The sequence below is a fragment of the Erinaceus europaeus genome, chromosome 4 (genome assembly GCF_950295315.1).
Source record: "Erinaceus europaeus chromosome 4, mEriEur2.1, whole genome shotgun sequence".
NCBI lineage: Eukaryota > Metazoa > Chordata > Mammalia > Eulipotyphla > Erinaceidae > Erinaceus > Erinaceus europaeus.
Window position 1 is genome coordinate 101,372,065 of NC_080165.1, and position 24,203 is coordinate 101,396,267.

General features: G+C 42.9%; 1 protein-coding gene across 1 annotated transcript in view; it reads left to right on the forward strand.

Moving 5' to 3' along the window:
• The window catches only part of ANO2 (anoctamin 2), a 365,356-nt gene that overhangs the window by 100,159 nt on the left and 240,994 nt on the right, over positions 1–24,203 (forward strand). Inside the window, exons 5-7 of the mRNA XM_060190229.1 lie at positions 11,895–12,046; positions 15,316–15,370; positions 19,906–19,957. Of these exons, the coding sequence (XP_060046212.1) occupies positions 11,895–12,046; positions 15,316–15,370; positions 19,906–19,957 (259 nt within the window). The remainder of the gene's footprint in view (positions 1–11,894; positions 12,047–15,315; positions 15,371–19,905; positions 19,958–24,203) is intronic.

The following is a 24,203-nucleotide window of genomic DNA, read 5'->3' on the forward strand; positions in this document are numbered from 1 at the left end:
GCATCACGGTAGCATCTGGAACCTGGTGGCTGAAAGAAGAGTTAATATATAAAGCCAAACAAATTGTTGACTAATCATGAACCTAAAGGCTACATTCGTGCAGATGAAGATTTGGGGGTCTCAATTTTATAGATAGTTAGTAAGCCTATTTTAGGTATATTCCAAAGGGCCCATCACTATACTAGTGTTTTTTTTTTTTCTTCCTGAACCTGACATCTAATATGCAGGTGGGCTCAAGTTATTGTCTGGGGAGGTGATGTCATGGTTGGAGAAGGGACCAGAAAGCTGAATCAGGGAAGAGAGTAGCTCCCAAGGTGTATAAATATTGTTGACTGTAATCTGAGCCCTTTGAAGTGAAAACTGAGCCAGCAGGTGTGGTGACACTCTGCAGGCTCGCTTCTACCTGTGCAGGCGAATGAGACACCATATAAAGTAGGCAGGGCTTATCTCACTGAACATAATGCCTTCAAGCTCCATCTAAGATGAGATAAAGGAGATGACTTCATTATTAACAGTTAAGTAGTATTCCATTGTATGTATATACCATGACTTGCTCGGCCACTCATCTATTGTTGGGCTAGTACAAACTGTGCTGCTATGAACATAAGTGTACACAGTTCTCTTCATATGGGTTTCATGTGTTTTCTTTGTGTGTATACACAGGAGTGGATTGCCAGGTCATGGGGTAGGTTCATTTCAGAGCAGTGTCCCAGGCAGACATTAAGAAACAAGAACAGAAAGGGAAAACCCAAAGTAAAACATGGACTGGGTGTGGTATGCTGCACCAAAGCAAAGGACACTGGAAAGGAGGGGAAGGGTAGGAGCTGTGGTGGGGGGTCACTTTGGGGTTTTGGTGCATGACAATGGAAAAGGACAAGTAGGAGGTGAGAGTATTTTGCAGACACCTGTCATGGGGAGATGAGAAATTATACCCATGTGCCAGTAACTGTACTGTAAATCACTAGCTCCTCAATAAGATTATATATATATAATATATAATTATAATTTTTTATATATATGAACAGAGAGGGCTCCTGGTTGTCCAGTGAGTGGAGCAGGGCAGAGGGGGCTCAGCTCCATGCTGGGGCCCAGAGCAATGGGCTTCCCATCCCTTGGGCTGCAAGGTGTGAGCTGACTGTGTGCTTCTGCTGGGTTCTAGCCACTCCCTTGAGCATGTTCCTCAGGGAAGGGGAGGCCCAGGAGGCCTACACAGTCAGGACTGGACTGCCCAGGTCTCACGACACTGTGCATGCCTGGTCCTTGGGGCTATGGTCTCTTCTTATGTCTGTCAGTGCCAGGTGTTTGTCCTGCTGGGATATCTTTCTCTGTCAGTTTCAGACAGACAGACAAGGAGCTGCATTTCTTCCTGGGAGTGCTCACAGCCTGGTTGTTTGCATCCTGGGGAGGAACAGAACTCCACAGCAGGAAGCAAATCAACCTTCAGACCACACTGCTCTGCCCCTCTGGAGGGGGGAGATCCATGTGGGAGTGGTGGTGGAGAAGTAAGAAAAGAAGGAATCTTAGTAAACCTCTTAGACTGTGACAATGAGGCCAATGCAAGCTTTAATGAGAACCATATTTGAGGCCAGGAATAATAAAAAAAAAAACCTAAGAGGAACATACTTTAAAAATTATTTATGATTCTGAGCACATGAAAGGCGTATCGTGTACCCAGGGAGGGCATAATGAGGAACAGCTGGTCAACATGTGTCTTGCTATTTTGGAGGATGTTCGTCGTGCTCTGATGTCCAAGAATAACAGAAATAATGATGTTGTGGAGGAGTGTATTCATAATCATGGAGATGCCTTCCCTGGGTCCCACCTCACACACACGAGAAGGGTCTGGGCTGCTAGGTTTCATGGTGGGTATAGGGGCAGCCTATGGAGCCAACCCTTTCAAGGATCAAAGATTTAAAGAAAAAAAGCCTGGTTTAGGGGAGTGGGGAAACCCAGGTCCCATTCTGGATCTCCCTAGAGTCTCAGTCTTCCCACCTAGAAAGCAACGCACTATCCAAGTGAGTTATTTCGCCAGCCCTGTGGCAAGACATTCTGTACACAGAAAGGGTTCCCATGGTCTCTGTACCTCTCCGGCACTTGGCACAATCAGTCCCACCCAAAGCCGGGTTGGAGAGATTTTTGTTCTATGAATCAGTGTTTCTTCTTCATCCAATGTGTAAAGCCCTCCAATGTCAGAGTTGGACAGCATTTTAAATGCCATCCCATCCAGTTCTTTCTTTTATGATTTGTTAATTGTTTCTGGGCCCTGTGAGTGGTCAGGATTTCTTTATTTGGCTGGAGATATTAGGTACAAACTCTCTCAGATGATTCTTTTAAAAAATTACTGGGGGTAATAAATTATAGCACCTTTGTTTATACATGTATATGGCTTCTCAGTTTTACATAGCAGGTGCCTGCTACATACTCTTGTTTTAAACACACACACACACACACACACACACACACACACACACACACACACACACACACACACACACCAGTAAGGACTGAAAACTCCATCTCCTCTCAGGTCCCCTATCCCCTTCCCTTCCCAGAATCTCTTGGTTTGATGTAGTATACCCCTTCCCAGCTTTAAGTTTCATTCTGTGTTCCTCCTTTCTAGCTCTGTTTCCTGGGTTCTACCTATATACAGAGTTATCCTGTATTCATCTCTCTCTTCCTGACTCACTCTGCCCAACTCTTTCCCTTCAACTTACAGTGAAGGTGAGATAATGATTAAGGTTTAAGAGTTTCTGTTCTGATGTCTAGGTCCTTGATAGCTGGTTGTGGTTCAATAACATTGGTCATGCCACTCTGGCCTTTTTGTCTTCTCTTGTCCTATATGTTTATTCTGCTTATTGCTGTTGTTTGAGTTCTCATTTATATTTTACCCCAGATGACCTCCTTTGGAGTTCAAAGTTCCCTTACATCTTTTCTTCTAGGACTCTTTTCAGTAGTTCTTGTAAGGCAAGGTTGGTGGAGGTGAATTCCTTCAGTTTTTTTGTATGTTTGGGAAGCTTTTGGTTTCTCCTTCATACCTAAAGGATAATTCAGCAGGTGCTTCTTCCTCCAATCATGGGTCTTTGTCTCCCACCCAGGATGCCCAGAGCTCAAGCAGGCACTTTCTGTAAGTCCTAGAGTCCTTTGTGAAGCATTCTCCTGGGAGTAGTTTGTCTTGTGAACTTTAGTTGCCTTGATCTCCTGGGACTCCTAGCTCTGTCATTCCTGTTCGGGGAGTTTCTAGGACTCCACCCACATGGTCCAGAATATCCCCCAGGGTAGAGAACAGTCACTTTACTCACCCTGTTCTCGTCACATCTCTTAAAAGCCATCAGTTGCCTCATGTCCAATATCTTGAAAACCATTAGAATGTCCCTTTAGAACATTCTGACAATATGCCACAGATATTATCAACAACAGAAATTAATTCTTCATAGTTCTAGAGATAGAGGACAAGGTGCCAGCCTGTTTGGGTGAGTGTCCTCTTCCTAGCCCAAATTTGGCACTTCTTTCTGGTACCCTCACATGGTGTGGGGGAGGAATGAGGAGTGATACTGGAGTCTCTTTTTAATGAGCAGCAACTCCTGAGCCAGGTGGTGGTGCACCTGGTTGAGCTTATACATTACCATGCACAAGGACCTGGGTTCAAACCCTTAGTCCCCACCACAAGGAGGAAGCTACAGGTGTCTCTCTCTCTCTCTCTCTCACTCTCTCTCTCTCTTCCTTCTCCCTCTCCCGCCCTCTCTATCTCTCTCAGTTCCTTTGTATCTATCCAACAAAGAAATAAATATTTTTAAAACAGAGATCACTAACTCATAAAATGTCTCCTCATTATTGAATAGTCTCCCACAACCCCCACCTTCTAATATCTCACAATAGGCAGTAAAATTTCAGGACATAGCACTTTGGGTGGACATTCTGCAGACCACAGCAGCTATTATTTCATGTGCTTTGCTGTGTATTTCTGTTGTTTCAGGTGTGTAGGGTGAGCAAGGGCAGCCTGGGCCCTGTTACTCCATCTCAGTGTGAAGGGAGACTTCATGTCTCTCTGCAGAAATGAACACACTGAGAGGGGTGGTGTCTCCCCTAAAGCTGGTCAGTGTCACCAAGGACTAAACTTGGGCAACTCATTTAGTGGTCATCACTGTGTTCTTACTGTGTGCTGGGGACATACTGTGTGATCTTTGCTCTCCAGAAGTCCAGTCTTTGGGAGAGATGGGTAAGTGAACTAAAAACTAGAGAAAAACTTATAGATTTTATTCTATTTTATGTACTTATTTATTTTGCCATTAAGATTATTTCTGGGGCTTGATGCCTACATGACTTCACTCCTCCCAGCAGCCATTTGTTTCTTTTTCTCTAGATAGAGGAGAGACAGACAGAGGAGGGAGACACCATAGCACTGTTCCATCACTCCTGAAGCTTCCCTCCTGCAGGCACTCCTACACGGTGACCTGGGGCTTGCACCCTGGTCTTTGCACATGGTAACATGGGCAGTCTACTAAATGAGCCACCTGTCAGCACCCGTGAAAAATCCGATGTTACAGCTGACTAGGAAAGCATTCCAGAAACAGGAAACCAGTGGCCAAGGAAGGTTTCCTGGGGAGGTTGACACCAGAGGAGCTAGTGCTAGAGAGGAATTAATCTGAGTAAGAGAATTGGGAGGGCAAGACAGCTCTCCTGGTGGGGGGGTACCTGCTCTGCTGTGAGGATGGCCTGAGTTCTAGTCCTACATCCATACTGAGTCGCTGCGGTGCTGCTCCCTTTGTTCTCTCTCTATCTGAACAAGTCAGCTTGGATTGGTGAAGCCTCAGGGGTGACAAAACAAAGCCGGGGAGAGGTGTGACAGGTGTGAAGGCAGAAAGCAAACTCTGTCCACTTTGTCTTGTCAGCCTGGTGTTTATAGTGCTGTGTTATGGGGATACTCCTGTGCTTTTTTTTTTACATAAATAATAGGTTTATATATTTTAATTCTTTATATTGCACATATGAGTGAAACTATCTTCCAGAGAAATACAGGTCTCTTGGTAACAGATATAAACTATATCAGTAAGTGTCCTTGAACACCGAAAACTGAAGGATAAAATTCCTTGACTTTACATCTTCCTCCCCTCTCTCAGATTTTTAAAAACTCAGAGCCAGGGAGGCTCTGTAGCATAATGGCTCTGAGGCTCCAAGGTATCAGATTCAGTCCCAGGCACCACCACAAGACAGAGTTGAGCAGTGCTCTGGTGAAAAGGAGGAAATAGAAAGAGGGAGGGAGAGAGAAAGAGGGAGGGAGAGAGAGAGAGAGAGAGAGAAAGAGAGAGAGAATGAACAGAAAATAAAAATTTAAAGGGGGTAGAGGGTTGGACGGTAGATCCTCCTGTAAGCACTGAGCACCAGGGATAACTCTGCTAAAATATAATAATAATAACAAGTCAGGGAGTGAACTCAAGTTCTCCTGCATACAGGATATCACTGAGCTGTCTCATGAACACAAATTTTTCATTTTTCATTTTTTTATTTTAGTCATCAGGGGGAAGAAAGAGAGAAGGAAGGAGGTGGCAGAGACATGATGGCACTATTCCATCTTCTATTGAGCTCCCTGGTTACATTATGTTCCCTTTTAGTACCAGGACACAAGCCCCAGTACTTATGCTTTCTTTGGGGGGTGGGGGTGGGCTGTGTCTGGCTGCAATCTGCAGACTTCCAGCCTCCAGACTCTGGGAAATCTCTTTTCCATATAAATACAGGGTTCAGCCTGGTGGTGCTATGTAGAGTTTGGGAAAGGGACTCTGGCCACCCCCACTTTCTACTTATTTCCTGTTGGCAGATTCTATCACTTTGGGGATTAGAACCTACCATCACTCTACCATCACCCCCAGTCCAGAAACAGTCAAAAGAGAGTTTGGTCCTAATCTTCATCTCTGAAGAAATTTCATTCCCTTGAACCATTTTTCTAAGTGACTCCTAGCAGAACCATGGCTAAGATGGAGTCAGGAACTGCTTGGAGGGTCTCAGCTAATCTTCTGATGAGATAATTGCTGGGTTATTATTATGGACTAACTGGATACAGGCACCCCTGGCCTTTGCAGTTGGTGGAGGCAGAAAGAGGATCCTTTAAACTCACTCACACACACACACACACACACACACACACTTTGCACTATTTTTAATGAGGGAGAGATACAAAGAGAAAGATACACCGAGACAAAAGAGACCCAAGCGTTGCTCAGCTCCAGCTTATGGTGGTGCAGGGAATTGAATCTGTGACTTTGGTGCCTCAGGCATGAAAGTCTTTTTTTTTTTTTTTTTTGTATAAATATTATGCTGTCTCTCCTGCCCCAGGAAGAGGAGCCTTTTAACCAATTATAGGTTTTAGATTCTAGGTTTTAATTTCCGGTGTGACTCCTTCATTCCTACTTTCCTTTCTTTCTTCCTTTCTTCTTTTTTTCCCTCCCTCCCTTCCTTCACCACTTCTTACCTTCCCTCACTACTCCACTGATTTAGTACAAAAAGTACTAAAGGAGAAGAATTAGTAGCTACAAGAACCACAATAGGGAAAAGCCATTGTGTGTCCTTGTCCTCTCCTGGCATCCCAGTCTCTCCCAAACTCCTCATAGCCACCAACCTGGAACTTCTGATCCTGGCTTATTTTTTCCAAGACCTGTTACCTTATGGAAGTTCTGTCCCTATCCTGGGCTCCCTTATTGGTGGCAACTGCTGACATCAGTCCTGACTCTCCAGAGATGCCTCCTTCCTATATTCATTCGCAGCTAGGAGCATGTAGACAGTCCCCCGCCTTCATGGAAGTTATGGTTTATTTATTGGGGGAAGCTGAACATGAGTCCAATCCTCACTCAAGTCAATGTAAAAGAATGGCTATGCCAAGTGCTATGAAGGAGAGGAGTTTGGATCCACAACAGACGATAAAGGCAGAGACTTCTACAGGAACTCCTGGGCTATGTTACGAACCTGAATCATGTTCAGAAGAGCAGTGAGAACTGTTGACTTTTAAGGTTTTTGTTTTGTTTTGTTTTGTTTTGTTTTGTGGGGAGGCAGCGTGATCATATTCCTGTCTCAGAAACATCACTCTGTCTCCAGCATGGAGACTGAATCAGAGGCTGGCAAGTGTAGGGTTACATTACCTGGTTACATTCAGTGTCAGGTGAACAGTGGATCATCATTTTGTATAAATATATCCAGAATGTTACATGGGATATGACCAAAATTGTTCACTGCTTAGCCAGAAGTTGAATTTTTAACTTTTGTTAAATCCAGCAACCTTTAATCAATCATCTAATAAAGAGAAGATGTAAGATCAGATGTAGCTGGAGTTGAAGGCTCCCTAGTCTAGGAAATAAGAGGCAGAAGTGAGAAGTGGCCCAAGAAGAAATGCCTTATTTGGTCCAAGTCTCTCATCTCCAGGCATCTGGAAGGCAGAGCCTATTGACTTCCTCTTCCTGCCCTACAACTTTAATTTCCATGCACAGGCATTTCTGGACACAAGGTAAGGGCATGTCAAAATGATACTGTCTCATGCAGGGCCTGTGCATGTGTCTGGTCAGAGCCCACCCTGAGTGACCTGTGGGATGTGGAGAGAGAGGGAGGGGGAGGAGAGGGAGAAGGAGAGGGGGAGGAGAGGGAGAGGGAAAGGGAGAGGGAGAGGGAGTGGGAAGGAGAGGGAGAGAGAGGGAGGGAGGGAGAGGGAGAGGGAGAGGGAGAGGGAGAGGGAGAGGGAGAGGGAGAGGGAGAGGGAGAGGGAGGAAGAGGGAGAGAGAGAGGGGGGGAGGGAGAGAGATTTCAGTTCCTGCCTTTTCAGGTACAAAGATGCTCAAGAGATGAACCTTTTTGCACTGCACAGGAAGGTCAAGAGCATAATGGCAGCACTGGAATAGTGTTACCTACACAGCTTTGTTCCTATGTCTAAGCCTCTGTTAGAAATTGAAGCTGTGGAACAATTCAGCCAAGAACACAAGCTTTGCCACTGGGTTCATCTGCTCAATAATTCTTATCTGAATTGTACCGCCTCTATGATGCTGATGGAGACACTCGATGCCTCTTTCATCTGCACTGTACTTTAAGGCCTGCACTAACATCCACTCTGAGTCAGGCACATAGGAGATGTTTACTGAGTGGTGTGTGCTCCTAGAAAGAGAAGACTTCCATCTTTCAGCAGGTTGGCTTATTATCTAGTTATATACTCAATTATCTCCTTAGTGTGTTGCTTTGGCTTTGATATTGCTCAAAGCCTTTGTTGACCAACACAACAGGCTCTCCAGGGAAGGTCTCCCTGTCTTTTCTTTCTTTCTTTCTCTTTCTTTCTTTCCTTCTTTCTTTCTTTCTTTCTTTCTTCCTTCCTTCCTTCCTTCCTTCCTTTCTTTCTTTCTTTCTTTCTTTCTTTCTTTCTTTCTTTCTTTCTTTCTTTCTTTCTTTCTTCCTTTTCCCCACTCTGGCAGTATCCCTCTCCCCTATCAAAGTCTTATTGCTTCAGACAGACCAGGCCTGCCTAAACCCTTTAGAAAACCAACACAGACTCTTCTATGTTTTTATTCACCTAGATCATCTTCATCTCTAGCTATTCAAGCTTTACTCCTCCAAAGTATTTATAAGGTAGTGCTAATTGAACTATGATCCAACAAAATGAATCACATGTCCTGCACACAATAAAATAAATGTGCATCATTGGGAAAATGAGGATTAATGTCTAATGTGTAATACTATGCATCTGTTAGTGTAGCTTCCTGTCAACTCACCTGGAAAGATAAATGTTTGTGTTTCCTTACTAAGTGATAAAAGTAAATGAAGATACTTTGAAATATGATCACAGTTGTGTTTATAGAGGTGTCCAGCTATATATGTGTACAAGAAGTTGTGATACAATGAGAACAAATTGTTACTAGAACATTCCTCTGGGAGAAAGGTGGGTTTAGAGTGAAAGTGAAAGAAGTCTGTCAGCATTTAGCTAATTCATTTTTATAGTCTTGGTTTATTTGTTCTTTAAATATTTATTTATTTATTATTTTTAAAAATTTATTCTTTATTTAAGAAAGGATAAATTAACAAAACTATAGGGTAGAAGGGGTATAATTCCACACAATTCCCACCACCCAATCTCCATATCCCATCCCCTTCCCTGATAGCTTTCCCATTCTCTGTTCCTCTAGGAGTATGGACCCAGGGTTGTTGTGGGTTGCAGAAGGTGGAAGGTCTGGCTTCTGTAATTGCTTCCCCACTGAACATGGACGTTGACTGGTTGGTCAGTCCATACTCCCAGTCTGCCTCTCTCTTTCCCTAGTAGGGTGGGTCTCTGGGGAAGCAGAGCTCCAGGACACATTGGTGGGGTCTTCAGTCCAGGGAAGCCTGGCTGGCATCCTGATGGCATCTGGAACCTGGTGGCTGAAAAGAGAGTTAACATACAAAGCCAAACAAATTGTTGAGCAATTATGGACCCAAAGGTTGGAATAGTGGAGATGAAGTGTTGGGGGGTACTCACTGCAAACTCTAGTGTACTTCTGCTTTCAGGTATATATTTTGCACTTGTTTATGGATACGTGTGAACATATGCTCTCTCTCACAGAACCTGGTCTATATCTAGGTTTTGGGACTTTGTTAGGAAGTGAACCACCTGGGGTGGAATTAGAGAATGCTATAAAAGGAAAGGTCTCACCCAAGTAATGAAGTTGAAGGGTTGTCATTCCACACGTGAAGTCTCTGGACACAGTCTGAGCTGAAGCATGTTGAAGTGGCAATCATTGCGTTGATTAGGTTGCAATCAGCTGATGCAGTATTATTTGATACGGATTGGGAGAGGCATGTGGGAAAGTGGGCCCCATCCTAAGGTTCCAGGACTGGGGGAAATATAGGCTCTATAGTGGAGATGTGAGGTTCCTGCTGTCTTAGGGTTCAAGAAGACAATGGATAGTTAATGTTATCATCACATTATTTGGTAATTGGGTTAACTCTGAAAAGTCCTTTTGTTAGGGTTTGCTGTATAGTACACAGTATCTTGTAAATAGCCACTAGTTGCCTCTGATCTACTTGGTCTAGGCTTTTGAGAGAGTCCGCATATCAAATACACAGCCTATATAATAATAAGACTCAGTCTGTGTTTTAAAAACTTTGAGACATACAATTAATTTTCCCCCCTCATATTAATTAACTAGTGATTTATATGACTACACTTTACTAGGAGTTACATAAACACCATTCCCACCACCAAAAGACTGTGTTCCATTCCACCCACACACCCCCACCCCCCACCGGCCCAGAAAGCTGTATGTCTACCCCTCACCACAGGGTTTTTACTTTGGTGCCCTACTTTCAATTTAGTCAGATCCTGCTTTTAGTTTCCCTTTCTGATCTTCTTTCTCAACTTCTGTTGATGAGTGGGATCATCCCATACTCATCTTTATCTTTCTGACTTAGTTCACTTAACATAATTCCTTCTAGCTCTGTTCAAGATGGGTTAGAGAAGGTGGGTTCATTGTTCTTGATGGCTGTATAGTATTCCATTGTGTATATATACCACAGCTTTCTCAGCCACTCATCTGTTGTTGGGCACCTGGGTTGCTTCCAGGTTTTAGCTATTATGAATTGTGCTGCTATGAACATAGGAGTACACACCTCTTTTTGGTTGGGTGTTATGGAGTTCTTGGGGTATAACCCCAGGAGAGGTTATACTGGATCATATGGAAGGTCCATGTCTAGCCTTGTGAGAGTTTTCCAGACTGCTTTCCACAGAGGCGGGACCAATTTACATTCCCACCAGAAATGCAAAAGGGTTCCTCTGTCCCCACAGCCTCTCCAGCATTTGTTTCTGCCGTCCTTTTTGATGTATGCCATTCTTATAGGAGTGAGGTGGTATCTCAGTGTTGTCTTAATTTGCATTTCTCTGACAATCAGTGACCTAGAGCAGTTTTTCATATGTTTGTTAGCCTTTTGGATCTCCTCTGAGGTGAATGTTTTGTTCATATCCTCTGCCCATTTTGGATGGGGTCATTTGCTTTTTTTGTGTTAGGTTTGCTGAACTCTTTATATATTTTGGTGATTAGTTTCTTGTCTGATGTATGGCATGTGAAGATCTTCTCCCATTCTGTGAGGGGTCTCTTTGTTTGTGTGATAATTTCTTTGGATGTGCAGAAGCTTTTCAATTTGATGTAGTCCCATTGATTTGTTTCTGCTTTAGTATTTCTTGCAATTGGGTTTATTTCATCAAAGATGTCCTTGAGGTGTAGGTGGGAAAGTATTTTACCATAGGTGGGTATTTTTAATACTTTGAAAGCCAATTCACTGATTAGATATTTCCCAGCAGGAACACACACACACACACACACACACACACACACACACAGTGCTGCCAGAAGGCCATATAAGGGCATAAAAGGGCATATAGAGACTTTTATTTAGATAATTGCATAAACATGTCAAATTCAATGCTGCCACCCAGCTGCTATCTGTGCAACTTTTGATGGCTTAACTTATGTTAATTTCTTCCTCATAAATACAAAGATACTATTATCTACCTAGCTGAGATTGCCATGACTAATTTCTATAAAATACTGAGTGTGATGACTTGAAGACCGCCATATAATGGGTCTTTTGTTTCTCTCAGCATGAGGCAACAGTATCATATGGATGGTGTGAAACCTTCTCATGTTTGCCTGTAGACATCACCTCCACTTTAACACATCATTGAGTGGAGGGAGCAGAATCTGTGTTGGAGGGGCATAATGAGGAAGGGAAAGACCTTACTTTCTGTTTCTCTAGGTCTCTTCTTCTCCCCAGAGTGTGCCCTTCCATCCCCACCCCCTCCCCAGGGACATATGCTCAGTGCTGCTTTGGCTGTGCAGTGTACCTTCTCTGAGCTCTGGATGTGGCCTCCTATTCAGACCCACTGTCTTTGCCTTTTGTAGATGTATGAGATCAAATCAGAAGGCAGCATCGCAAAGAAGTTCAATGAGATTCTTCAGAAGATGAGCTCACCCCTGCAGCCCAAAGTCCCAGAGCACAAAACCAACAAGATGAAAAACCTTTCTTACCCATTTTCCAGGGAAAAGATGTACCTGTGAGTACTGGAACTATAAGGATGGGCTAGTGGGAAGGGATGGGAACGGAAAATAAGTACTTGGAAGAGGAGAGGAAGGATATTCTCACAGTGAGGCAGTTCCTGTGTCCATCTGATGAGTTGTCTTCCTTAAGTGAGATAATACCTAACAATCATTTTGCACAATGGCTGGTAAAGAATCAGCCAACCATAAACATTAGAATTCTGTAAGATAAATGGCCAGATACTTATGAATCTTTTGTGTGGAATGTTTTCTGCACAGTTCCCAGTTGATTAGGGCTTCAATACATTGCTATAAACCAGGGAGAGAGAATGCAGATGAAACTTGTGGATTGTGGTATTCCCAGCCACCTTCCAAATGCACTCACTGACCGAAACATTGGGGAGGTGGAGAGGGCCCCACTCAAGGAGAGAGAGTGAAAGTTCTTTAGAGGGATGGCCCTTTGGGCATCATTTGAAGGTGAAGTCTTGGTTGGGAAGTGGGAGAGACAGCAGCCAAAACTTCATTCTGTTTTAAGAGTTGATGAGAAAATAAAAGACTGTCAGCAACAATTAAGAGAGTCAGATAAGAGAGGAAAAAGAAGGGGCAGGGAGAGGTAAGGAAGATAGAAGGATCTTTTGAAGAGAAGTCCCTCATGGAGCAATGATTCTGCTGATGGTTAGAGAGTATCTTCTACCTATATCTGTCATGTTGGATAATACTCTTAGACACATGGGCTAGGAAGTGGTGCATGTGGTGGAGAGCACATGTTACAATGCACGAGGACCTGGGTTTAAGCCCACAGTACACATCTGCATGGAGGAAAGCTTCATGAGTGGTAAAGCAGGGCTGCAGGTATCTCTCCTTCTCTCTCTCTATCTCCCCCTTCCCTCTCAGTTTCTCTCTGTCTCTAAACAGAAAAAAAGGAATAAATTAAATAAAAAATGATAATCCTAATCACGTGCATGTGCTATTCCTTCTGTGACTATCTCCTCATTGAATCCTTACTCGCTCATTGTGAGGTGGCCACCCTGATTCAACCATTCTTCTGTTACAGAGAGGAAACTAAGGTCCTGGCCCTGTCCAAAGTCACAGTGTCCAAAGTGGCTGAGAAAGGCCTGGCATACTGACCTCCTTATGTGCTGTCTTTTTAGTTCTCTCTGCGTTTCCCATGCTTCCCTTTTCTTCGGCCTGCCTTCATCTGGGCTGCCACCACCCACATAGCTCCATTCATTCGACAAGTGACTTCTGCAAACATTTAAGACTAGCTCTTCAACACCTTCTTTTTAAAACATAAAGTCTTTTAAATTTTTTTTAAAATTTATTTTCCCTGTTTGTTGACCTTGTTGTTTTTTCATTGTTGTTGTAGTTATTGTTGTTGTTACTGATGTCGTCATTGCTGGATAGGACAGAGAGAAATGGAGAAAGAAGGGGAAGACAGAGAGGGGGAGAGAAAGACAGACACCTGCAGACCTGCTTCACCACCTGTGAAGCTACTTCCCTGCAGGTGGCGAGCCGGGGCTCGAACCTGGATCTTTACGCCAGTCCTTGTGCTTCATGCCACATGCGCTTAACCCACTATGCTACCACCCGACTCCCAAATATAAAGTCCTTTAAAGATATTTTCTGAAGTGAAGCATGTTGAGGTGGCAATCGTTGTATTGGTTAGGTTGTGATCGGCGGATGCAATATTATTTGGTATGGATTGGGAGAGGCATGCGGGAAAGTGGGCCCTATCCAAGGGTTCCAGGACTGGGGGAAGTAGAGGCTCTATAGTGGAGATGTGAGGTTCCTGCTGTCTTAGGGTTCAAAAAGACAATCGATAGTTAATGTTATCATCACATTATTTGGTAATTGGGTTAACTTTGAAAAGTCCTTTTGTTAGGCCCATGTTCAGCGGGGAAGCAATTACAGAAGCCAGACCTTCTACCTTCTGCAACCCACAATGACCCTGGGTCCATGCTCCCAGAGGGACAGAGAATGGGAAAGCTATCAGGGGAGGGGGTGGGAAATGGAGATTGGGTGGTGGGAATTGTATGGAATTGTACCCCTCCTACCCTATGGTTTTGTTAATTAATCCTTTCTTAAATAAAAAATAAAAAATATATTTTCTTTTATTTATTTACTTATTTTGGATAGAGGCAGAGAGATATTGAGAAGGAAGTAGGATATAGAGAGGGGGAGAGACAGAGAGACACCTGCAAACCTGCTTCACCACCTGTGAAGACTCCCTGTTTCAGGTGGGGGTTGGGGCTTGAACCAGGGTACTGTGTTCTCAACTAGGTGGTGTCAGTCTTCTGGGTGGTCACAGAAGTCACTTGTCTACTCTTTACCAGCTATATGGAAACCTAAATACCACAGTCACTGGGCTCATGGGGGTTTGAGCATTGTTCTCACATTGATGTGCCCAGATCCCTGTGCCCTAAATGCAATTAACAGTGTGTAGATAGTTTCTTTCTTTCTCTCTCTCTTCCTTTCTTCCTTCTTCCCTCCCTCCTTCCTTTCCTTCCTTCATTCCTTCTTTTCACTCTTTCCTCTTTATCTCTCTCTTCTTTCTTGAAGATTTAATTTATTAATAAGAGAGGGAGCCACAATATCACTATAGAACATACACTACAGAGGATTGAATTCAGGACCGCAGGTTTGAGAGTCTAATGCTTTATCCACCTTCCAGACCACTATATAGTGGTTTATTATTTATTTTGAGTGAAAAGTCAATATATGAAGTTTCAAACAGAGGGTCTTACATAATTATGACTTGTATCTAGTTAATATGACTGTTTTGGAACTACTACATAAACATTTAAAAAATAAAGAACAATAATCCCAGCATTCTGAAGTTATACATGTTCAGCTTTTCATCATCCTTATCCATACACAATAATCCTTTTTGTATACTTGTATTTTTAAAGCTTAGGTAGCAGAATTATCTTTTATCATACTGTGACATTTGACCATTTATAACATTTCATGAATACAGTTTTCAACAGCTGCATGGTTATCATATGGAATTTGGAACTGTGTCTCAAGTCCATAATCTGTATTATAAGTAGCTTTGTATGGAGTCTTTATTGATGGGACTTTTTTTTTTCACTTCTGCTGACTTTATTTTCCCTATATTAAGTTTTCAAAATTATTGGATCAAAAGAGCTTGAATACTGAGTCTCTGTGTGTGTGTGTGTGTGTGTGTGTGTGTGTGCCTTAAATATCTCACTGCATTGCTTATTTGAGCCTTGCTTTAGTATCAGGATAAGGTTGATGTGAGACTTTTTGTTTTTGGTCTCTGCAGGTACAACATCCAGGATAAAGACACTTTCTTTGATAATGCCACTCGTAGCCGCATTGTAAGTAACAGGTTAAGCCAGCATTGAGCATCGAGGTGGGCTGGGGAAGGGGCAGGGAGAATCAGAGCACCCAGATTGGCAGAGAACTTTCTTACCCTCCTGCAGTCTTCCACCTTTATTTGTTTGGAGTTGCCTAGCAACTATGAGGGGACTCCAGGAGTATCCCAATCATAGTAGCAAGAGAAATAGCAAACAATTGTCCTCACTGATGGCCTCAGGTTCTTCACTAAGGCCCTGATGGGAATCCCAAAGGCAGGGACATCAGAGCTGCTGGGGATTTCAGCTACTCAGGCCATCCTTTGCAGCTGCTGGACCTGAGCTTCTGAAAAGGAAACAACTGGGAAAACTAAAATTTATATAGATTGCTAGTCTCTGAACTTGGATCCACAGCTGGGCAGCTGTGTTTCTCTCCTCACTTTTGTTTTCTTATTTTATTTTAATGAGAATGATACAGAGAGAAAGAGAAAAACACCAGAGCACTGTTCAGCTCTGGCTTATGATGGTGCTGGTTATTGAATCTGGGACCTCAGAATATCTTTTGCAGAACCATTATGTTGTCTCTTCAGCCCTTCTCTCTTATTTTTTGTCACCTGCAAACAAGTCCTAAGCACTTAGGCAGCTAGTTTCTCCAAACAGAAAAGTCATCAGCTCATCTAATGCAAAGTCAACCCTGGTGGCTGAGAAGGCTGTTCCTTAGAGTACTTTTGCCTTTTGGTGTCAAGGTTTTTTTGTTTGTTTGTTTGTTTTGTTTTTAATTTATCAGCATGATTGATTCTGGGGAAAACCTGTACAAGTTCTATGTCCTGATGACCTTGGTCTAAGCCGCAAAGTGTCACCATTCATTAACTATTTTGTTCTTTATCTACCTAGAGGCTAGTCTATTCATGGCATGAGGAGAGAAGAGGGCCCCAAGGAATGCTGAGTACTTAGTCACATCACAGGGAGTCTCTGTGATTTCTGGGAAAGTGCTCAAGTTCCAACAGGAGGAGGAGGAGTAAGTGTGAGATGCCTAGAACACACAAGTTAATATAGTGTGACACTTACCTCCTGAACTTAATTCATATTAGAGACCAATGATAAATCATAAAATCTGATTAAAAATAAGTCTTGCATATACACACACAGGAAAAAGAATAAGAAGGGACAGAAGAAGCTATATTTCTGAGACACAAAGAAAACATGATCTTGATTTTTTTTTTTTTTACTCAAAGAACATACCTTTGGTCCCATTAACTTGGAGTTTTGGGGAGCTTTAAAATAGACATCCACTTTGTTTTTTCTCCCTATGAAAAAAATCAGAAATTTCCCATTTTTCTTGGTTGATGCCACTGCAGCCATTGTGTCTCCCTGTGGCTTGGGTTTCACGGCTGTAAGTTATAGGGTGTTATAGAGATTACCCGAAAACTTTAAAGTGCTTGTAAAACAATACAATGCCATATAAATCCTGTTCCTAATTATTATTGCTATTGAATTGCTGTACTATATTAGAAGAGAATTAAACATTCTTCTATCCCTGTCTGCTGGAAGCTATTTATTTACCACTCTCTTTAGGTCTGGTGCCTGGAATGTGGGCCTGTGAATGATGAGAGAGTAACACTTCTTCCCTCATTCATCTCTCCTGGAAGCTTCTATTTTCCACTCCTGCTCTCTCCCCAAGCTATTCTGTGCTGTGTAAGGGGAAGGGGAGAGCCTGCGGTTTGGTTCATCACTTTGCCCTGTGTTGTTGTCTGAGGACATTGCAGAGGTGTGGGCATCTCCCCTGGACCTGCTTCTTTTATTTATTTTTTAAAATTTTCTAAGTTTATTTTTTATTGCCACTAGGCTTATTGCTGGGCTCATTGCCTGTACGATAAATCCATCGCTTCTGGCAGCCATTTTATCCATTTTATTTTATTTTATATGGCAGAGAGAAATTGAGAGGGAAAGGAGAAATAGAAAGGGAGAAAGAGACACCTGCAACATTGCTTTACCACACGTGAGGCTTCCCCCCTGAAGGTAGGGATTCGACATGGTAATATGTGTACTTTACCAGATGTGCCACTGCCTGGCTCTCCAGGCCTGCTTCTTCATGGTGGTCTGGGTAACCAGCTGTTTGCCTTAGAGCTGGCTCCCTTCTGGACATCTCTTTATAAACTGGCACAGACTTAGGCCAACATCTAGTTGGCCAGAAGGCTCACACTGGTCCAACCGTGCCCCTGTTTCCTCTATAGGAAATGCCCCCAGCTTCTGGCATGTGACAAACAGTTCTTGCAAGTTCCATCATCTGGAAGACCTACTTAGGCAATAGTAAGCACTGAGCAGCAACCAGCTGTGCACCTCAGAAATGTGTCTGACCCCCTAGCTTCAAGACACTGAGGGAAGCAAGGTGAGGATGTAGGGAAAAAGAAAAGAACAAAACAGAGAAATAATATCATCGATGGCCAACACGCATTAGCCTTTTTCTCTTTTTTGTCTTACTCATATGCATTTATTTATTTTATATTAGTATCAATTACTTTATTTTGCATAGAAACAAAGAGAAATTGAGAGGGAGGGGAGAGACAGAGAGACAGAGAGACATCTGCAGACCTGCTTCACTGCTCATGAAGCTTCCTCCCTGCAGGGACTTGAACCTGGATCCTTGTGTGCTTTGATGTGTGTGCTCAACCAGGTGTATTACTGCCCAGGCCCTTGTATTTATTTTTTAAATCACTGGTTTTTACATTTTAAAATATATATTTTTATTTTGGTGTTGATAATAGACTACAAGATGATAGGGTTACAGGGTATATAGTTCCACACTGTACCCACAAGGTTTTGTGCCCCCACTCTTCAAATGATAACCATTATAGTTCTCAAAAACTCTTGGAAACAATTTGTTTCCTTCTAAGTTTTTTTTTTTTTTCCAAGTTCATGTGTTTCAGTACATATGAGTGAAACCATTGGTAGTTTTATTTTATCTTTCTTTTTTAAAATTTTTATTTATAAAATGGAAATATTGACAAGACTATAGGATAAGAGGGGCACATTTTCACATAATGCTCCCCCCCCCAGAGCTCCATATCTAATCTCCTCCTTTGATAATTTCCCTATTCTTTATCCCTCTGGGAGTATGGATCCAGGATAATTGTAGGGTGTAGAAGGTGGAAGGTCTGGCTTTTGTAGTTGCTTCCCCCCTTGAACATGGGTGTTGACAGACCTATCCATACTCCATCCTGTCTCTCTGGGGCAGGACTCTGGGGAAGCGGGGCTCCAGGACACATTGGTGGGGTCATCTGCCCAGGGAAATCAGGTTGGCATCATGGTATCATCTGGGACCTAGTGGCATAGTAATGAAGCTGAAGGGCTGACAGCCCACGCCTGATGTCTCTGGACACAATCCAAAGTGAAGCATGCCAAGGTGGTACTGGTTACATTGATTAAGTTGAAATCAGCAGATGCAGTATCCCTTGGTATGACTTGAGAGAAGCATGCAGGAAAGTGAGCCCCACCCTAGACGTTCCAGGACAGGGAGATGTATAGGCTTTACAGAGAAGGGGGAAGGTTCCTGCTCTCTTAGGGTTTAAGAAGGCAATATATAGTTATTGCTAGCCAAATTATTTGGCAATTGGGTTAACTTTGAAAACCCCATTATTAGAATTTGCTGTATTGTACAAAACCTCAACATAATTTATGTCCTCTTATGCTATTTATACATAGCTGTATCTTATAAAGTAACGTCACCGGTTGCTTCTGTTCTGCCTGGTCCAGGCTTTTAGGAGATATCTCTTTTTCTAGTGTTCTTTTGTTTTGATTTTTGTTTTTTTATTTAGTCTTTTCAGACCATTGGTCATCTCTGGCAAAGAGATGGTGGTACTGAAGATTGAACTTGGGACCTTTGGTTCTTCAGGCAGGAAAGTCTTTTTGCATCATTATTATGCTATCTCTCCAGTCCTCTTTTTTAGTCCTCAAGGCACTTTTAGGAGCTTGGGTGGCCCAAATAGAACAGTGTCTGTCATTATGCCTAAATGGACAAGGCACTCTTCTCTTCCCTGAGGGCTCCCTTTCCAGCTGGGATGCTTCCTCTCTTGTCCCCAGGGAATAATATGGCTCTGGGATTCCCTCCTGTTTTATTCTCCCTTCCTGGAACTGTAGAAATTTCTAGCCTTTGATTTTTTTTTTTCCCAACATGGGGCCAAGGGTCACTGCAAACCTGTGCCTGGAGGTCAGATTGTGTTGAGGCCTCCAAATATTATTTTTCTATATATTAACAATTTTTCAAAATTTAACTTTAAGAGAGAGAACACCAGAGCATTATTCAGCTTTGGTTTATGGTAATGGGGGGAATTGAACCTGGGACCTCAAAGCCTTAGGCACTAGAGTCTTTTGCAGAACCATTAAGCAGTCTTTCTACCCACAAATATTTCCGTTTGAATGGGTTTGCACTGCAGTCCTGCACCGTCCTCTCCCTATATTGCCCCCTCCCCCAGGAAGACCCATATGCATGCGCACATGCGCACTCCCGCTCCTATCCCTGCTCACTTGTCTGCTCACGTGACCTCTGTTGTCTCCCTTAGGTGCACGAAATCCTGAAGCGTACAACCTGCTCTCGGGCCAACAACACCATGGGTAAGGAAGTACCCTGTGTCCTGTGGGATGAGTGCCAAGGGGGCCCCTGACCGCCTCCTTGATTCTCAAGACCCCCGTAGGTACTTTGGTACCTGTAGGTACTGTGTTGTTGGTGGAGCTGGGCGCCCCCCCCCCCCAGCTGTGCTTTCCTGACCACCCCAGGGCCCTGAACACCTCCTTTCTCTTCATAGCCTCCTTGCACTTGGCCCAGCTGCTCTGCTCCTTTCTTTTCACAACTCCTCTAAAGTTGTTATTATTTTGAACCAGGGCTACTGCTGGGGCTGGATGCCTGCAGCACACCATTGCTACAGGCAGCCATTTCCCCCTTATTGACAGATGGCGAGAGACAGAGACAGAGACAGAGAGAAGTAAAGACATCGCAACGCTCCCCGCCACTCCTGAAGCTCCCCGCATGCAGGTGTTCTCATGTGATGTCTTGAATCCGGGTCCTCGTGCCTGGTTTTATGTGTGTGCACTCTACAGGGTCAATCACCTGCCTCTGTGTTCTCTCCCAAAGTTCTTAACTGCATGAAATATGAGACATTACTTACTTACTTACTTAACTGAATTATTTATTTCCACCAGGGTTATTGCTGGGGCTCTATGCCAGCACTATGAATCAGCTACTCTTGATCGCCATTTTTTACCTTTTTATTTTTTAATTTTTGATAGAACAGAGAGAAATTCAGAGGAGGGAGGGAGATAGCTACAGACCTGCTTCACTGCTAGTGAAGCTTCCTCTCTGCAGCTGGAGACAGACCAGGGCCTGGAACCTGGGCCCTTGTCCATTGTAATATGTGTGTTCAGCTGTGTGTACCAGCACTTGCCCCCCTTAAGTTTTTATTTATTTATTTATTTATTTATTTATTTATTTATTTTTATTGCCAATGGGGTTATCTCTGGGTCTGGGTGACTACACAAAGACTCCATCGCTCCCAGTAGCCATTTTTAACTTTTCTTTTTACATTTGAAAGGACAGAGAGATTGAGAGGGTGAGGGGGCAGTAGAGAGGGAGAAAGAAGGAGAAACATCTGCAGACCTGTTTCACTGCTCCTGAAGCTTCCCCCTTGCAGGTAGAGTCTGGGGACTTGAACCTGAATCCCTGCACAAAGTAAAGTGTTCACTCAGATGAGTGCACCCTGGCCTCCTTAATTTTTTATGTAAAAATGGCATCTTGAAGGCCCCATAGCCCAGCCTCCTTCACACATGATCAAACTGAACCCCCAACATGCTTAATGTCTTATCTATGAGCACCCATTAGTCTAAATTTGCATCTTTCAAGCTCATATACTGTCCACTTACCAGGCTGCTCCTTTTGCCTGAATTTTCTACCTGTCTCCCCCTGCCCCCAGCTATCCATGACCAGGTCCAGATCACACATCACTCCCCATGGCTCTTCCTCAGTGTCCCTTGCTCAAAACTTCTATTGGACTTACGCCCTTACTTGCCACATCAGCACCTCCTTGGGTCATCTATAACCAAGGCATAGCTTCTCAAGCCTGTTGGTCCTTGAGATGTGTCTGAATTCACTTTTGGGTATGCCCCAGTGTGCTTAGTCCTCTGCTTGGCACGTTCTACTCAGTGGGCTTGGTTTATTAAATTAATTAAATGTGCCTGCACTAGTAACCTCATAGCCCTGACTATGGGTCCATGAAGGTTTTTTTTTTTTTTTTGGGGGGGGTGACTTTTCAACATTGTAAAGTAAACATTGTAAGGACTTTGTTTTTCATTGAGTACCTTTCAAATAATCATTTCTTTCTTGACACTCAGAAAACATTCATTGAATACCTGCTAGGTTAAGTGATGTTACAGTATAGGAGCTGAGAGATTTCAAAATGAATTTGACTTAATTTCTAGCCTTGAGGTACTCTTAGTTTGACCATGCAGAAAGACCTCTAGACAGATGATGAAGAGGTGAGCTGACAGGTGCAGTCACAGAGACATGTACAGATAGCAAAAAAAAAGAGGAAACACATTTATCTTTCATGGATGTGTCCAGGCATCTACATCAATCATCTGAGATTAGTTTCGTGACTCCCAAGGAAAGTAGGGCTGTTAGTAATTATCACCTCCAGCTACAACTGGGTGCAAAGAGGTCAAATTGTCTGTTAATAATATACAAAGTCATTGTCAACATTGGGTCTAAAGCTTGGGCTCCGTTGACCCAGCTCTGCTTTCATTACCTTTAGAATGCAATGAACTAAGAGTCTCACTGACTTGAGTTTTTAAAATTCATTTCTTCTACAGTAGCTGCCACTGATTTTCTGGCTCTATAATAGGGATGTAAGACTGAGCTTCTCTTCTCCCCATTTGAAGAGAAAACTCAAAGACCAGTTTTCATGTGGTTTGATATCAGCCTACGAGAATACAATACTCTCTAAGCACTTTGACTGACTGACTTACTTATGGGGAAGACCAGAAAGAGGGGAGAGAGAGAGAGAGAGAGAGAGAGAGAGACAAGAGGGAGAGGAGAGAGAGAGAGGGAGAAAGAGAGATATGTGATAACATTATGAGCCCCCCCAGATAATAGGGCCCTTGACCCAGGCGATCAAAGTAGATTTTATTGCTGTTCTTTTTATTTGTTTGTTTAAGTATAGCAACACAAATGACTAGAATTGACTTATATTCCTGCTTAGTGTTGTTGCCTCATAAAAAGAAGAAAAAGGAAAAAAACCTGTGTTTGGAGCTGGTTTCAATGTGTTTTCATTGGTTCTTCACTCTTAGAATTATCTTGTGTAATTAAGAAACTTCATTTCCTTTCTGATTGTGCCTAATTATAATGAAAAAATAAAATATATAAATGTTAGCATAGTTTAGAGTTAGAAGATGAAAAAGGAACTAAAAATCACTAAAACAGTATACTAATAATAGTTCAGAAATACACCTAATTTATCTAGTATCACCACATTTTTCTCTGTAGAAAATACACTTTTGAATGCTTCTTTTTGCAAAGCCACTAAGCTGTATGTGAGTTGCATGTTTTAATTTATTTATATTCTTGAATAATGCCATAAAATTTCTCGGGTAGCTTACAAGAAAAACAATAAAACAGCATGATATAAATAATAAAACAAAAATAAGAACCAGGAAAGGACAAATTAAAATAGAATGTCAGAAACTAGAAGAAAAAATAGAATACAAATATTCAAACCATAAGGCCATCAAATTTATTTGATAGGACAGAGAAATATTGAGAAAGTGGATTTAGAGAGGAGAGAGATGTTAGCGAGCATAAATCAAACCACCATCCACTGTAAGGAAGCAAAGATGTTTATTGACGAATTGCAATCCGGGCCGAGATGGTGACTGGTGTTAGTCTACCAAACTCGACCCCGAACAGGGCTCAAACCATACAATTTATAGGAATTCAGACTACACTCAGGGAGGGGGAGCACATCACCTTATCAACCTACATCCAATAACAGGCTATAGCAAACACAAGATCCAATCATTTCAAACTTAGCAAAAGCATGATCCATTCAAAGCAAAGCGCGGGCTAGTTTCAAATATAGTAAGATCACACAACCAATAGAATTCAACCAGGCACATCCTCCTGCCATCGGCTATGACCACCCATCCGGTAGACAGCACACCACAAAGTCTGTTCAAAGGTCCTGATAAGGCTTGTCCCCATGTAGGGTCCTTCGAACAATGGGTGGCCTTCACTGATGAGGTCCTGATAAGGCTTGTCCCCAGGCAGGGTCCTTCGAACAATGGGTGGCCTTAACTGATTAGGTCCTGCTTATTCAAGGGGGAAGGGGCAAGGAATTTTACACCTCATACTACAAGCAACTCATACTAAAAGCACTTAAACAACTGCATAAAAAGGGAATTTCAAGGCTACTGCCTTTTACAAGAGAGAGACATTTGGCAGCACTGATTCACTACTCATGAAGCTTCCCCCCCATAGGTGAGGGCCAAGGGCTTGAACCCAGGTCCTTGCACATGGTAAATGTGCCTTAATTGGGTGCACCACTGCCTGGCCCAAACTCTCTGACTTCTGCTCTTAGGATCCCCCCCACCACCAAAGTTATTGTTAGGGTGCCTACACAGCCAGGCTGTCACTCCTAGTAGCCATTTTCCTTCTTTTATTATTGTATTTGATATAACAGTAATAAATTGAGAGGGGAAGGGGGAGATACAGAGGGAGAGAGAAGGAGAGACACTTTCACCACATGTGAAACAAGATGCCTGCAGGTGGGGGCAGGAGGCTTGAACCTGTGTCCTTGCACATTGAAGTGAGTTC